Genomic DNA, 16,674 nt, shown 5'->3' with positions numbered 1-16,674 from the left:
GTAATAGGCGAGTTCCCGCCCCGCCACTCCCCTCCGCGGTGACGTCACTGAGGGATATCGCGGTCGCTAGGCAACGCGAGTCAACAGCGGCGACGTTACGATAGTAACAGCGGTTACCTCCGCTAGCGTTACATAGCAACACAGCGCCAGGCAAAAAGGGTGCCTATTACGCGGCCGTTTTCCGTATGGTCCGATCGAGGTTACATAAGGAGCAGCGAAGGCTATTCACAGTCAGTTGTACTGTAACAGTCGCCGAGTCGAGTTGTACTGTGACAGTCAGTGAGTCCAGGAGCTACCTACGAGTCAGTCCTCGAGCTACGTCAGTTCCGAGTTAGCCAGCAACTAGCCAGTTGTACTGTAACAGTCGCCGAGTCGAGTTGTACTGTGACAGTCAGTGAGTCCAGGAGCTACCTACGAGTCAGTCCTCGAGCTACGTCAGTTCCGAGTTAGCCAGCAACTAGCCAGTTGTACTGTAACAGTCGCCGAGTCGAGTTGTACTGTGACAGTCAGTGAGTCCAGGAGCTACCTACGAGTCAGTCCTCGAGCTACGTCAGTTCCGAGTTAGCCAGCAACTAGCCAGTTGTACTGTAACAGTCGCCGAGTCGAGTTGTACTGTGACAGTCAGTGAGTCCAGGAGCTACCTACGAGTCAGTCCTCGAGCTACGTCAGTTCCGAGTTAGCCAGCAACTAGCCAGTTGTACTGTAACAGTCGCCGAGTCGAGTTGTACTGTGACAGTCAGTGAGTCCAGGAGCTACCTACGAGTCAGTCCTCGAGCTACGTCAGTTCCGAGTTAGCCAGCAACTAGCCAGTTGTACTGTAACAGTCGCCGAGTCGAGTTGTACTGTGACAGTCAGTGAGTCCAGGAGCTACCTACGAGTCAGTCCTCGAGCTACGTCAGTTCCGAGTTAGCCAGCAACTAGCCAGTTGTACTGTAACAGTCGCCGAGTCGAGTTGTACTGTGACAGTCAGTGAGTCCAGGAGCTACCTACGAGTCAGTCCTCGAGCTACGTCAGTTCCGAGTTAGCCAGCAACTAGCCAGTTGTACTGTAACAGTCGCCGAGTCGAGTTGTACTGTGACAGTCAGTGAGTCCAGGAGCTACCTACGAGTCAGTCCTCGAGCTACGTCAGTTCCGAGTTAGCCAGCAACTAGCCAGTTGTACTGTAACAGTCGCCGAGTCGAGTTGTACTGTGACAGTCAGTGAGTCCAGGAGCTACCTACGAGTCAGTCCTCGAGCTACGTCAGTTCCGAGTTAGCCAGCAACTAGCCAGTTGTACTGTAACAGTCGCCGAGTCGAGTTGTACTAAGTCAGCCAGTCAGTTGTATTGTGGCATTTGGAGTGTACTAATTGTGATACTGCAAATAGCAGTAATCGTAAATCCGTAATTTGGGTGATTGTATGGGCGAATGTGAAATAAAATTCGCTACATCAAATACATCGAGAAGTTATTTGTCGCGATATACGCCCGATACGCGACAATATATTTCCAACTCTGTTAACAAATAAATATGTTAGGTAGACTGCTGGATGGTATAAATGGTTTCTATTTGTAACTAGATTTAGAATTTTAAATTTAGACTAATAATAATATTCAATCACAATCTAAGTTTCGAATTTAAAATTCCATTAAACTGTGTTTGTGCTTTCCCCGTTTCTACTTCATTCCTTGTGCAAAGTAATGATGATTATTTATTTCGCTGGCCACTGTTGGTCCGCGAGCTGCAAGATGACTTTCCTCCACTGTATTTTTCACGCAATATATAAGGAAGCTGGTCTATAGGATGGAAGTTTTAGTTTGATATTTTTTGTATTAATCGACTTATCGAGGGAAAGTTACAGGTATATATACTCTGCTGTAAGCCGGTCAAGGTAGCCGAGCGGTCTAAGGCATGCACTGTCTTTGCTCACTCGGAAGCTGAGATCGTGGCTTCGAATCCCACTCAGGGCATGGATGTTTGTGTGCGCTTTTCTGTGTTTGTCTACAGGTAGAGGCCTTGCGACGAGCTGATCACACGCCCAAGGAGCCCTACCTTATGTGTAAGATCTAGAAAAACCGAAGTGAATGGAGAAGTTCATGGAGGTAGGCCTAGGCCCACTGGGGCTGTAGTGCCAAGGGGGGAAAATACGCTGCTGTAAATAAGTAGTGTTTTACATTTCTGTGTCCACACTGCAGACAGTCGAGTTTAGCTTGCAACCTGTTTGGTTGCCACAGGAAATGATACCATATTAATATCCAGAGCTAACGTCTGGGATTATTCACAAATGCTCTTATATAGAGTTTCATACACGTACCAGCACATGCAATATTCCGGGATAAATTCCCCTTTATACAAGACCGAGCGGAGAACCATGACTCATATGTAAGCTTATTAACGAAACTTCCAGCTGATAGCAGGTTAGAGGACTTACTGTAGTTAATGACCGCTCTCGCAGCTCATACAGTTGTTACTCTATTAACGATATATTTATTAGTTTATCACATAATTATATATTTAATTCTATCTTTAGCTACATTTTTACATTTAAACAGTTCGAATGGAAACAATGCATCATATTCACTTTACAGACATATTCATCGCATATATTTTGTGATGAATATGACCATTGCTAGGCAACGACTCAGTATATACGTTCCAGCGAACGCTCAACAATAGGAGATAAGTTCTCTTTCTACCATGCTACAACTACTTTCTAGGTAGGACAACCATTCTGACAACAACATCCCTAATAGACGAAGGTGTTTTTATGTAGTCCGTGCCGCAGGTACTCGTATATAAGCGGTTTCCAAAAATAACTGAGAGTGCAGTTGGGAGCACAAGAACAGAAGACTACAGAAGTGTGCAAGAACGGATCGTGTCCTAGTGATTTATGAAGTGGGCAGATTAGCGATAGCGCTATAATTGATTTTGATAAAGAGAGATTGTAAAAGAAGTGTTAATAAAGCCAATCATCCAATCCAGAACTCATTATTAGTCACGGAACACCTGACACATGACAATATGTTCTTGGTTTGTGGCCAATATAATGGGTTTATGCACAAATAATGTTTCTATCTCTTAAAGTCAGAATGCCTTAGGCAGATACTCATGCGTGTATTTGGGGGAATTCCTGATAGGAAACTCTCTACAAAGACTGATACGTGGAATTATGATATTAGCGGAAAAGGTGCAATGAACATTCAGCGGAAATTCTCTTGCAACTATTTTTAACTTCCTTTCTGTCGTATTCTGGATGTGTACATGACGAGGTCGTCTGAAGATTAACCCCATCTGTCAGACATTCAGAGTAACTAAGCCCTCTGTATGTGAATGTCACATGAACAAACATTCGTGAGCCGTCTCTTTCATGCCTTCCTATCTACTATATGCAAAAAGAGAATGTAACGCCCTGTTTGCGTCAGTCTCAATGAGTTCGCAGGAACACCGTTGGAGGCACCACTTGACAACCTGTCGGTGGCAGTAGGCGAATGCGTTTTCTGGGGAATACATGTATTCATAGTTCATAAGAATGCAGTGATTCGTTACTACATATTGTGGGTTAACGATATCGTCACTGAATCACCTGCAAATAAATAAGCGATAGTAAGTAATCACATGTAAATATATATGAACATACTGAATATGACCTGCTAATTTCTTAGCTGGAAATGACTTTTTTTATTATTAATTTCTATTTTGAAGATAATGAGAGCTTTTAATGAAAGTCACAGCGACATAAATTCTATCGCTATCCTAATCGGTACATATCTCAAGTGTTCTGACTCAAGCTGTTATTGTTTTGTGTGAGTCCTTACATGCAGAAACTGACACAGTACCCATTTGTATACTTAACGATGGTTTTCTGTCACATTTCTCACAATTAGTCATTCAAACCGCATTCAACTTGGAAGTTCGTAGGATTTGAAAAAGATGAAACTAACGAAACAACGAATCCGACACTTGTTCTGTGAGAAGGTTGACTCCTCGGATATTCAGCTGTGTTTTCTCGGCTGCTTAGTTTATGCAGAGTAGAATATGAGGATGATGGTATGATTACTGTGTAAGAAAAGATCTTAAATGTGCCGGCTGTTAATTCTTTTGAGGTACTGCTTTGGCTTTCGCTTGGAGGGAGTGATATAAAACATAAAAAAAAGTAACAGTAAAGTAAAGCTATCGCTGTAACAGGCCATGAAGGCCCATAGGGTTGTGAGACGTTGAGGGTCCCACATTATCTAGACAATTGGCTCAAAGATGGCGGTAAGTTTGTCAGCCTTACGCGCCGGCCGCGCTTTACTCCCCAGGAAAATTATCTAATTGATCTAAATCACGAAGGCAGGATAACTAGTCCTGCAACCAAGATGCAAATACGAGATTTCTTTGGTACAAGCTGACCAGCAATACTCGTTTTAACGTAGGTCTAGACCGCGCTATAGCTCAAGTGGTTAGTCGCTGGCTTCCCCCCGCGGCGGCCTGGGTTAGATCCCGGGTCTGGTCAAGTGGGATTTGTGGTGGACAAAGTGGCGCTGGGGCGGGTTTTATCCGAGTACTTCGGTTTCCCCTGCCAATCTTCATTCCACCAATTGCTACAAAATCACCCTCACCTATCATCTGGGGCTGGTACAATAGGCCAGAAGTGGCCGCAGTACAAGGGACTTAGTCTCACCCCACTAGCAATAAAAAGAACGTAGGTCTAATCTTGCAAAAATATTACACGGTAGGTTCTAAAAAGTTCTATCTTCTTTGATATAACGCCATGTAGTCCGTTGAAATTCAACTGATGTTTCAGAGTGACATATCGCCACCAACTTCAGTGTAGAAGAATAAGCGAAACAGGAAAGTAGCATGAAGCAGGTAGCAAATTCTACTTGGCTTGTTTTATTCCTTAATTCTGGAGATGGAGACGATATGTCTCCGAAATTTCGATTGATTTTCAAAGCACTACACCGTATTATATCCCATAATAACACTGCTGTTATAACCTCAATTCCTACAGATAGGTTCCGGTTTATCCTCATTCAAAGATATAAACTAATGTCCCTTGAAGAAGATTACGTCTGTCTAGTCATCTAATAGTTTTAGCCCCAGTGTCACACTATTTAGCAGCCGAGATAGTTCAATCAGTATAGCGACGGGCTGCGGGTTGAACGGCCAAAGATTGATTCTTAGCAGAGGCAAGAGATTTTTCACTACTTCATAGCATCCACTTCGGCTCTAAGGCCTACCCATTCTTCTTTCCAATGAATACTGGGAGCTGTTTCCCCGGGAATAAAGCGGCCGAGGCTTGAAGCTGGCCACTCACCTCTATATTTCTCCGGTTAACAATTGTGGAATTATACCTCCACTGAAGAATGCTGAAGATACGTCTGTTCACACAATATTTACACGGCGCCACATCCAGAAAACGGCATTCTTCATAGTCACCGCCGTAAAAACCTCAAATCTTACATGCTTCCGGTATTCATCCATATACATGACGCCGTTGTTTGTTAGTTAGTTAAGCACAAGGACAACTTTATCCTACCCTTTACCATAATAGTCACTTAATGGCCAGTAGTAGCAGAGTGGCTGTGTCAGCATACTTTTTAAATATTTCGTTTTAAAATTAACGTCTACGCTCATATTTCAACACCAACCTTACATCCTCGAACTACGTAAATCTCCATGGACGAGAATTTAAGCACGCAGCATCCATAATTTGAATGTAACCACTGACATTGACGGGAAATGTATATAGTATATATATTTTCAGCTAAGGTAACTAGACTTTTACAGCTCACGTAAAGTAATATCGTTAATTTTCTTCATAACAATGCGAAATGTGAGGGTCTCGAGACAGTTGATATGAAGAGTACTATCTTATGTAACGTGACGTCATGTAATTTGGTAGTTGACGAACATTTCGAAACACTCTTGTGCCTCCATCTTCAGGAATGTTGCGTAAAGCGAACAAAGAGTATGAAACAGAACCCGCTTTCATCTTAATATATAGTAAATAGTAATTTTCCGTGCTGACGTTGTTTACTTTCTGTCTTCTATATAAATGTGGTTTGCTCACCGAAGGATCCAAACTTGTCTCCATGAGTGTAATTTCATAAACTACGACTAGTTAAAATGCAAAAGTTTGTTTGAATATGTAAATATCGGCTTGCACAGCACATGGGATGAACACTTATAGGGACCTGACAGTACTTAAATAGGCAACGGAATAATAGTACTTAGGTGGCTCAGTTCCAGATACGATAATGCTCAGTACGAGAAAAGGGGTGGGTGGCTTACGAGCACGTGGGGATCCGCTTGGCTCTCTCCCTGCCTCACACAGGGTGGTACCACAGATACCCCACTCACACTGGGATGCAATTTGTCTCGTCACAGGGAGATAACGCTGGGGAGAGTGTACCGTGTGCATGTATTGGCCGCACAATGGAAACCAACTCGTTTTACCAGCTAACAGCAATGGGATGGTTCGTTGGTTCTGTGGTTTTGGTATGGTTCCTGTCATGAAAGACCTTTTATTTTATATACGGTATATGTAACTGCATTGGGTCCCTGATCAGTGTTGTGTTTAAGCTTTTCTGATCCGATGTGGTCCAAGTCATATGAATTAGCTATCTTTTGTAGTAATAAGGTTTTTATTTCTTGTTTTTTTATCACTTATGTTTATTATATTCTTTATGGTTGGTCCATCCTTTGTTATTCTTAACCTACTTTATTTCTTTTGTTCCTTTTCCTATTGTCAGCACTTATCTCGCCTTCTGTAAGATAGGAGTACGTGAAACGTCATCAGCTAGGTACTGCGTGTCATGTTCTTTCGAGTTTCTTGAATTCCCTGATACAAATAAAGCTTTTGCTAATGTAAGTGTTTTAATTTTTCATATACCAAAGTTTATAGAAATAAATGCAGATTCTTTGCAATGACATTAATAAGAAATATGTGAATTAAAGTCTATGTTTATCTGCCTTATCAGTATACAAACAACAGTTTTCTGTAGGAAAAGGACTGACCGCTTGGGAAGGTGGTAAGTTTTCTGATCTGAATTCGTGAAATATCTCGTTCAGATCTCGGACAGATCATCAACTGTTCTCACTGACGTGAAATATCTCGTATAAGCGTAAGTCTCTGGATAAATGATATTGATTTATGTACTGTTCTTTCCGAAATGTAGTATTGAAAAAGCACCACATTTCAACTATTATTTTGTGCAACAATTTATTGTCAGTTATTATTTTCATTTGTAACTTTAATTTTCTTTTCCATATATCAAATGTCATGGCACTGCATAAGCATTCTCACTCCTCCTGCTTTACGTTTCGTTTATATTTCCAACGTGAAATTGTGGATTCTTAAAGTGTTCGGCTTTTACTGGGTACTTCATGGAATTGCTGGAATGGAAAGTCGACCTTTCCATCAGAGCACACTATACATTTCCAGTGTGCTGTAGGATAAAACAAGCCGTGGAGGCCAGTACTATTATGACACGTTGACATTCCTACATTTTCTCTAGACAATCGATTCACAAATTGCGGTGAGTTTGTCAGCCTTACGCGCCGGCCGTGTTTTACACCCAGGAAGATTCATTGTACTCATTTCAGTCTACTATATGATAGCCTACAATATTCTGTAGTGAATAAACGTCGTCAAATACGCTAAGAAATAAAGCAGTCATCAGAACAAATATATTTTTCAGGTAGTTTGAAAGGAATGGGGAAATAAGCATGTATTATCAACATCGACATTACCAGATTCACGTAAGCGTGGGGCTGTAAATATACTGAAAGTTGAAGAACGCCAAGGTATGACCCTCTGACTGGTGGCTTCAATATAATGATTTGAAATGCCGAACATTGGCATTCCTTCGGACGCTACTAAACGCTGTTTAATTCTGGCCGTGTTTTTTTTTTCCATATTTCATTTGAAACTTGTAAAATTTTCATAAGTTTGTGGTGTAAAGTAAGAAATCTATTCAACAGATGTCATTATAATTGTTCTACAGCCCTTAGTTGGGCCTAGGCCGCTTTTTTTAGTCAGTCGGTAGGACTCCTTGGAGGGGAGATCAGTCAGGCGCAAGACCACTACTTACACACAGAAAAACGAAAACGAATAAACGCACACATACATCTACGTCTCGAGTGAGATTTGAACCCACGACCCCAGCGTTCGAGCAGACGAAAACTGTTCATGTCTTAGACCGCGTAAGGCTGACAACCTCACCGCCAGATGTGAGCCGATTGTCTAGAAAATATGGGAGCCTCAACGTCTAACGTATCTATGGGCTTCTACAACCTGTTACAAGGATAGCTTTATCTTGCCACTTTCGAATGGACCCATATGCTTTGTGGACACAATAGGAATGTAACGGACAGAAGAAGATTTTGCGCACTCTCGTGAAAATAGGACGCTGTAAGATGAAGTATTTTTAAATATTCAGAATTTATTGCTAACATTATGTGATAAAGTTTCCTGTCACAAAATAAGCAAATATGTAATTAGTTGCCTAAATATTTTATTATATAAAATCAAAGTTCCCTTATATTTTATAACTATACCATGTATATTTCATATCTATATAAATAGATAAATAGCTGCATTTTAACCTCATGAGAAAGCTTAGTTTTTCCAGTATAGATTATTTAATTGTTTTTCACAAAATTACAATGGTGCTGCCGCCAGGGGGGGGCGATCTGTGATAATAAACCTAATGCTAACATAATGGTCAAAAGGAAGGGAAAGGACACTGTAACTCCTTCCTTCCCCACGGGGTTCCGGACTGTAATTTCCTGAATATTGATGTTCTGCTGATACTTTTGAGAAGAGTTCCCAACTTACAAAAATTTATAAAAATATGTCTTTGTTTCATTTTGGCGGGAGTTCAGACCTGTACCAAAATGTCTACATCCTCAAATTTCTTTTGGAAAGTTCTCTACATGTATTCGTTTCATAACACGACAGAATTCCTGACTGTCCAAGTATTCCTAGGCCTGTCCACTTGATATATGAACCTTTAATTCTAAAATTTAGTGCTTCATTGCAGTTTGGTATATGTGGCAGAGTTCACAAAGCTCCATAACGGGCTGCTGTAGGGGCTCAAGTCGAGTAATCCAGGGAACCATAGTACTGAGTCGCCGCAACTGTTCTTTCATTTGGAAATATTATGGTTAAGACTATATTATTATTATTTTGAGAGTTATTTAGTTATGTTTTTAAAGGGACTGTACTCTTCCTTGAACGCGATAATACTAAGTCGTTTGATATCTGCATGCATTTAGGCAAACAAAAACAGCATTCTGGAACCAGACCGAAATTATCCCTGTGCAATGTTTATTCGATTGAGTCCTAGAGATAAGTTGAATTTCAAAGCGCGTTCCCTGCCAGAATGTTTTTGTAGGGAGCGAGGTGTGTTGTGTGATTTTATAGAAGTCTTGAACAGAGATAACCTAACTCCACTTCTCGGGATGATACACACAAATGCGGATGTTTAGAGCCAAGGTTTTCTACTGTTTTCTCTTTATACGACTGTAATTTTCCTACAACCATCGAGGTCTAGGCCTGTTGCCAAGACAAAGGGTTACTGGAGTACACCGAGAGATTCTGTGAGGACACAGCTCCTCTTTCTCAGGTTCAGGAAATCAGAGAGCAGTTTCCTCTGAAAGCCCCAATATTATTCAGGGTTTTAATATATCCTTCCAAGCGGTTTCTGTATTAGTACACATAAATAGTGGCGTTTCTGTTCTTCGAATTCCTTGAAATCCACACTAAAGCATTCCTCCGTTACGAATTTTATATCAGGTTATATTTTAAATATAATCAATACATATTAATAAATGCTGATTAGAAGCTTTGTGAGATTGGTTTATTTTATTTACTTTTAACTTTTAGCATAAAATTTGTCGTGTTTTCCCATTTATTTTTTCTCCGTCAAAGCAGTTGGTGTTAGACGTCCTAAAAGAATTCAGATTTTAATGTAAATATTTTACGAACTCAACCGATATAGTGACGGGCTACAGACTGGACGACTGGGGTTTGATTCCCGGAAGGAGCAAGACATTTTTCTGTGCTCCACAGCATCCAAAAAAGTTCCGGGGCCCGCCCAGCCTTCTATCCAATGAGTGCTAAGGATGGTTTCGCGGGATTAAAGCGGCCGGGGCATGTAACTGGCTACTCACCTCCACCTAGTGCCCAGGTCAAAAATGGTAGATATATTTCCACTCGCCCAGATGCTTTATAGGAATATTTTCTTTATGCATTGCCGGCTGTGTCAGTCACAGAAGCTATCTCGTGATGTAAACAGTGGCACAGGACTGGTAGGGCCTATTGGGTAATGCTAGTACCCTTCTCCGTTGCCTAGCACTTGGTGCGCTGGTCACTATTGTGCCAGCCCGGGATGATAGATGAGTATGGATCCTGCAGCGGAATGAGAATTGGAAAGAGAAACCAAAATATCCGAAGAAAACTTGACCCAGTTCCACTTCGTCCACCACAAATCCCACGTGACCTGACCTGGTATCGAATCCGGGTCACCGCCTTGGGAAGCCGGCGACTAACAGCCTGAGCTAAGGCACTGCGACGCCAATGTTTTATACGGCCTTCCATTTTATCCTGTATATCAAAAGAATGGATGACGTACAAATGAAATACTCCCATAACAATTAAAATAGTATTTTTCATTTAGAATTCGACAGAATTTTAAAAGCCCTGTCAGGTGGAATCCGACTGCAATATTATGGATAAGAAAACTTAGAAATTCAATGAATTAGAGCCCACATATTGGTTTTGTGGAATTTTAGAGATACAGCATAATGCAGCAGATGGTGTAGGGCACACATTTGTAAAGTCACTAAAAATGCCAGGAGGCAGAATTTCGATAAACAAATAAGTGTTAAGAGGTAAAACATCATCCACATATTTATCTATGGCTCTATAGCCCTTTGTTGTACCTTAGCCGCTTATTCAGTTTCTTCATCTTTTTACACAGTCTGTAGGACTCTTCGGATGGGGGATCGGCCCGTCGCAATGCCGCTACCTACACAGTTTTTTTTTAATTCGCTTAGTGGGAGTGGAGTCCAACTTGGTCCACTCGGCACGGCGACCACTGATTGGCCTATTGTATCCTGCCCGGGTGATTATGATGATCGAAAATTTGGTGGAATGAAAATTGGCAGGGGAAACCGAAGTACTTGCAGAAAACCCGCCCCAGTGCCACTTTGTCCACCACAAATCCCACTTAACCAGACCCGGGATTGAACCCGAGCCGCCGCGGTCGGAAGCCAGCGACTAACCGCTTGAGCTATGGCGCGACCTTTCCTATACAATTTAATAAAAGTAATGGTAAAATATACCTCAAAGTTCTCTTTCTGAGTCTGCCTCTGTGAATCACTGCGCCAGATATCCCTTTGCTGCACGTAGGTGTAAATCTGCCCTTCCGAGCCTTGCAAAAGCTCTACACTGCATTTCGACCAAATTATTTTAATTTTTGTTCAGTTAAACAGGCTTCTGAGCTGAATTACAAGACAGCTGTACGTCTCGATGCCAGTAAACAACTTCTGTACAGACAGAACACGTTCCTTTAAGTTCTACTGCGATTATGAGGTTCGAAGTATTACGTTATTGGATATTATTGTTATGTTATTGCAGAATGTGTTGACGTAATTCGATAGACAGATACGAACGTTTCGGAGGAACCTGCTTCTTCCATTTTCATATCAGAAGAACGGTTGAGACAGCGGACTCCTTAGAGACGCTGTAATTATCTCTAAACTATACAATATCACGTCTCAGAAGATGGAAACCTGAATGTGCTGACTTCTGTTTCGTTAATGCATGAAATTCGCTTTGTCTTACTCCAGGATTTCGTTCCTAAACGAGGATTGCATAAAAAAGCTGAATTTATGGCATCTCTATGAAATCTTTGCTAGCTTCAAAGAATTCTTACAGTATTTAACAAGAATAAATGAGGAGATACGTGTGCGTATCATGGAAAGATCCAAATTATTATATCTGATGCACAAGTTCGATTTACGGACCTCTCTGACAAGAATTAGAGTATGTTTAATCAATAACAAACCAGTACATGCGCAGTCAGTTTGTAAGTTTGTATGCGAAACGCCGAACTAATAGCCGAACTGTATGGAATGACGTGTATGCAGTTTTAATAGACAGACTGAGCACAAATCAAAAGATTCTCTAATATAAATGACATTACGGATTGCACTAGGAACCCCACGTCGAGCACGGACAGACTGACAAGGGAATTCTGACAATTTTAGCTGTTTCTGTAATTATATTCACTGCCAGTTTCACTACATAATTCCTGAATGTAATTAACTCGAATGCTATAACCTAATAACTAGAAATTTAATATGTCCATTTAGATTATTCAAGAAAATCCCAGAGTTATTATCGTCAAATAACCACAAAAGTTTGGATATTTTTGGTTATATTCACGGTTTCCTCTACAAATAACTAGGTGACTGGCATATGGACTCTAGTAAGATAACATGAAAATTCAGTATGAAAGCCGTTATTCGGAATGGTCCTGAGCATATGCACATTCTAAAAGTTATTTTACTTAAGGTACATTTTAATATCATCCTAGGTCGCTTCTTCGATATGTCAAGTAACCTCTATCCAAACGTACAAGCGCTAAAATCTGTGATCCAGGTCTTGTTCCCTCCAACCTAACTACATGTACAGCTTGACATAAACTCATTAAGTTGACAATTCTAACATTACTTGTCGGAATAATATTGAAAACAAATTGGGAATTATTTCATTCTTGTCTTCATCCGTCGTCACTTTTCTTCGTTAAAGGAGTAAATTATTCTTCAAAAGAAGTAATTTAGAAAATAGAGCTGTCATCTTTTTAAGTAAACGAAAATTACTGCAGAGTGAGAACTACATAAAAATTTAAAAAAAAAGTAAAATATCCCTGTAGCAGACCGCGGAGGTCCATAGGGTTGTGAGACGTCGAGGTTCGCACATTTTCTAAACAGTCGGTTCACAGATGGCAGTGAGGTTGTCAGCCTTACGCCCCTGCAGCCCTTTACCTCGAGGAAGATTCCTGGTACTAATTTTTATTAGAGGCTAAGTCGACCCCCAGGGCTGGTAGGATTAGGTCAGTTGAAAAATACAATGAAATCATCGAGAATCGAAACAGCGACCTTTCAGCTTGTAGCATAGTGTATTCGGGCTTATACAATAATTAAATTGAAATAATAATTCATACTTTATTTCACCGAGAAGAAAACATTCAAGAGGATCGCCGACTTCCCATACCGAGAGTGTATCTACCTACAAGTACTACGCTACCGCCTGCAGGATATATGTATTTAGCCTTGAACTATAGAATAACTTGTCCTTGAAAGCTAACTTTCCTTCTATGTAATATTCTCCATTCCATCCTGGTCTTTGCAAAATAAAATTATAATATTTTTTCTGCACGAAAATCAGTAACTGTTCAACAGTTCTTTAATTCTCCACGGCCTTCAGGTAGGAAAGTCTTACGTGTGTATGTGCTTAATCGGAAGAAGTTATTGTCGTATGAGTAATGAATGTATGTTTCTAAATAAAAAATTTCACTGAGATTGGTATTTATGTATCATATATATTTAACGAGAGCTTTTAGATAGGGAAATGAAGAGTAAATGAAGAGTGCACTAAACAGGGGAACCTGTCTTTTACACAGCTTAATTGTGTATTTATTACTCAAATTAAACTTCTAGCACCTGGGAAGATCTTCGTCATCAATTATTGTACTCCAGCGCTTGTGCAGTTACTTCCTGTAGAAATGTTTGTATTATTTTGACATAGTACCAAAGATTTTATTAATAATTCGATCAATTAAGAGTCTATTCTTTCAACTTATTTTATTATATTTTTTACAGTTGAACGTCTGTATCACTGTTAAGTTTTTGAAATATATCTCGACGTTGTGAACCGTCTTCAGTATCTAATACATTGATCGACACGACATCTCCCAAAGTAGGCTACAGAATTCCGCATTAGAGACGATAGGCTCTTATATTTTGTTACTTCTCTCTGTATAAAGCGCTTCCCAAACCCCTGCCAAGTACACAGATATTGAGTATACGTCTCGTGTGAACAAATGTGATGCTATTATATACTTCTTGCACTGCGCTATTAATATCAAATTAATATCAAACACCTGGCACCTCTCCCCAAATTTGAGCATAGGCAGTTAGGACGTGTAGGGTCTAAATACGTATTATTCTGTAACAAACCTACGAATGTGTAACATCATTTAACGAAGATCGGTTTGTGGATTCATATACTATAATCAGAAAGCAAGTATCCAAGCTTTAGACAAACAGGCGGGAATTCATGCTAACAGACCAAGGAAGATTATTCCGACCCATAAGCGCTGTGCTCATGGGCCGTACCGAGTATCGCTGTCGAGTGGTTATCGCTCCTTTTTCGTGTGTGGAAAATGCCGGTATCATATGTCGCATGTCAGTTGCGAGTAGATTTGATGAGGGTTTAGGATACTTTCCTCAGACTGTCGGACTAAATATCAGCATATTACTCTAAATGGGGTCACTCGGTAGCGTTGTTGGTTGAGGCACTATGCTATAAGCCGTAAGGTCGCGGGTTCGAGTCCCAAGGAGGTGGATATTTTCAATTTACCCAATTCTTCCAGCTGCACTATGGCCCTGGGGTCGACCAAACCTCTAACAGAAAGGAGTACCAGGAATCTTCCTGGTGTTAAAGGGCGGTCGGCGCGTAAGGCTGACAACCGTATCGCCATCTGTGAGCCCACTATCTAGAGAAAATATGGGAGCCTCAACGTCTCACAACCTTATGGGTCTTCACGGCCTGTTACAGGGATAGCTTTACTTTTAACTTTACATTACCCTAAATATGTCTTGACTCCTCTCTTCAATATGCATTAGAGTTCGCCATTACAGAATAATCTTTCACCTCAACTCCATGCAATCTAAACGGTTGCCTGTAGTCAGTGCTATGATGTGTTCTTTATTTGCAGTAAGACGAACCGTGACTATTGTGATGATATTTTTATTTAATGGGAATTTTGGATGAGTAATTGAGTTTAAAATCCGATCACAGTGGCTACACGTTCTAAGGCATGAACAGTCTTATCCCGCTTGAAAACTGGGGTCGTGGGTTCGAATACCACTCGAGGCATGGATGTCTGTATGCGTTTATTCTGTGTTTGTGTCCTTCTGTGTGTAGGTAGTGGCCTTGCGACGGTCTGACACACTGTCCAAGGAGTTATAACGAATTTGTACAGGATTAAGTAATTTAAAAGTGACCAAAGCCCAACACAAGTCTGTAGAGCCATAGAAAAAGACATAATTGAGTTTGAACGTACATAAATTGTAACTTTTTAAGATGTTAAATAGATCTCCAATAAATAAATTGTAGACTGTAGGTCTGTGTGTTTGAGAGCAATAGACACTCTGCTAAGAGACCTGTTTAAGCTGCACATGCCTCTAAGTTTGCATTTTGTTTCTATGACAGCAACGAGTGTGGAAGGCCCAGTGTTCAACATCACCAGGGTGAACCGGCTGCATATGGGGGCGTACCTCTGCATCGCGTCCAACGGTGTTCCCCCCACAGTTAGCAAGAGGATCATGCTAATTGTGCACTGTACGTAGCTGAGCAGCTGATCCAATGCATTGCTTAGATTAGTCATGTGAAGGGATTCCAGCCAAAGAAATTAACATTCTTATCAGAAGGAAAGATATTCGGACTTTATTGTTGTGATGTCAATTTCAATAACTCTCTTTTTCTATAATGACATGAAGTGGTTCTACTTACAGCTGGTTGATTACCGAAATTTTACATACATAATATTCTAAATTTTCAGTGTAAAATATATGCTGATATAGGAACTGATAATGTTTTTTCTTAGAAAATGGAATTTTTATATTGAAAACATCATAGAAATTCATTATGTATAGGATTGGTTCACAATATATTCCATAAAAACTAACATGTTGCATGAATACATGTGAGAATCACATAGAAACAACTGGAAAAATTCACAAAAATGGTGCTTAAAGAGGCAAGAGAAAGAAGATAATCAGTTGTCATTTCTCGTATATATATCACTCGTCCAGTGATTGAGACTAGCTCATTCTAACGGGCCCAACTGAGTAGGTTTATCCTTCCCTACCCATCTGAAGACGGAGAGAGATCCAGTCTCCGAAACGTCGTGGTCTTTTGTCTTTTACGTACCAGACGATGGATGAAGTCCAAAACAAGCCAAAAGAAGTACAGTAATCGTCAGAATCCTTTCAAGTCAACCATATATTCACTTGCTCATTCACTCACTCTGTAGAGATGAGCGTTTCTCTAGAACTGCCAGTCGTCCAGCTGGTAATACATTTCCTCGCCTTTTACAGGAACCGAAAGCCCGTAACCGTATTGACGTGTACCCGTCACAGGACCTTATCCTGGGACAGTTTAGTCCACAACCAAGCATCATATTTCTTTTCCAAGCCCCAGTTAGTACTGTCCGTTCTTCTGTGGCTAAGTATCCAGGCGTTCTCTTTACTTCCGGTTTTCCGACTGAAATTTCATACACTTTGTTCACCTTTCTCCTGCTGCTGGACCTTCCAGAAATCACATCTACTTTTATTTAACATATGATAACATATGATGGAAAGTTGTTATACTTATCACTAAGCAATTATCTTGTGGTTTCTCATACCCTCCTTC

At 40.6% G+C, this 16,674-nt stretch overlaps 1 protein-coding gene across 1 annotated transcript in view; it reads left to right on the top strand.

Annotated features, from left to right (window-relative positions):
- LOC111865142 (lachesin-like) overlaps window positions 1-16,674 on the top strand; it is an 801,402-nt gene that overhangs the window by 727,121 nt on the left and 57,607 nt on the right. The window contains exon 5 of the mRNA XM_033751702.1: window positions 15,472-15,600. Coding sequence (XP_033607593.1) covers window positions 15,472-15,600 — 129 coding nt within the window. The remainder of the gene's footprint in view (window positions 1-15,471; window positions 15,601-16,674) is intronic.

Source organism: Cryptotermes secundus, unplaced genomic scaffold (assembly GCF_002891405.2).
Source record: "Cryptotermes secundus unplaced genomic scaffold, Csec_1.0 scaffold92, whole genome shotgun sequence".
NCBI lineage: Eukaryota > Metazoa > Arthropoda > Insecta > Blattodea > Kalotermitidae > Cryptotermes > Cryptotermes secundus.
This window is presented reverse-complemented; position numbering and strand designations above follow the sequence as displayed.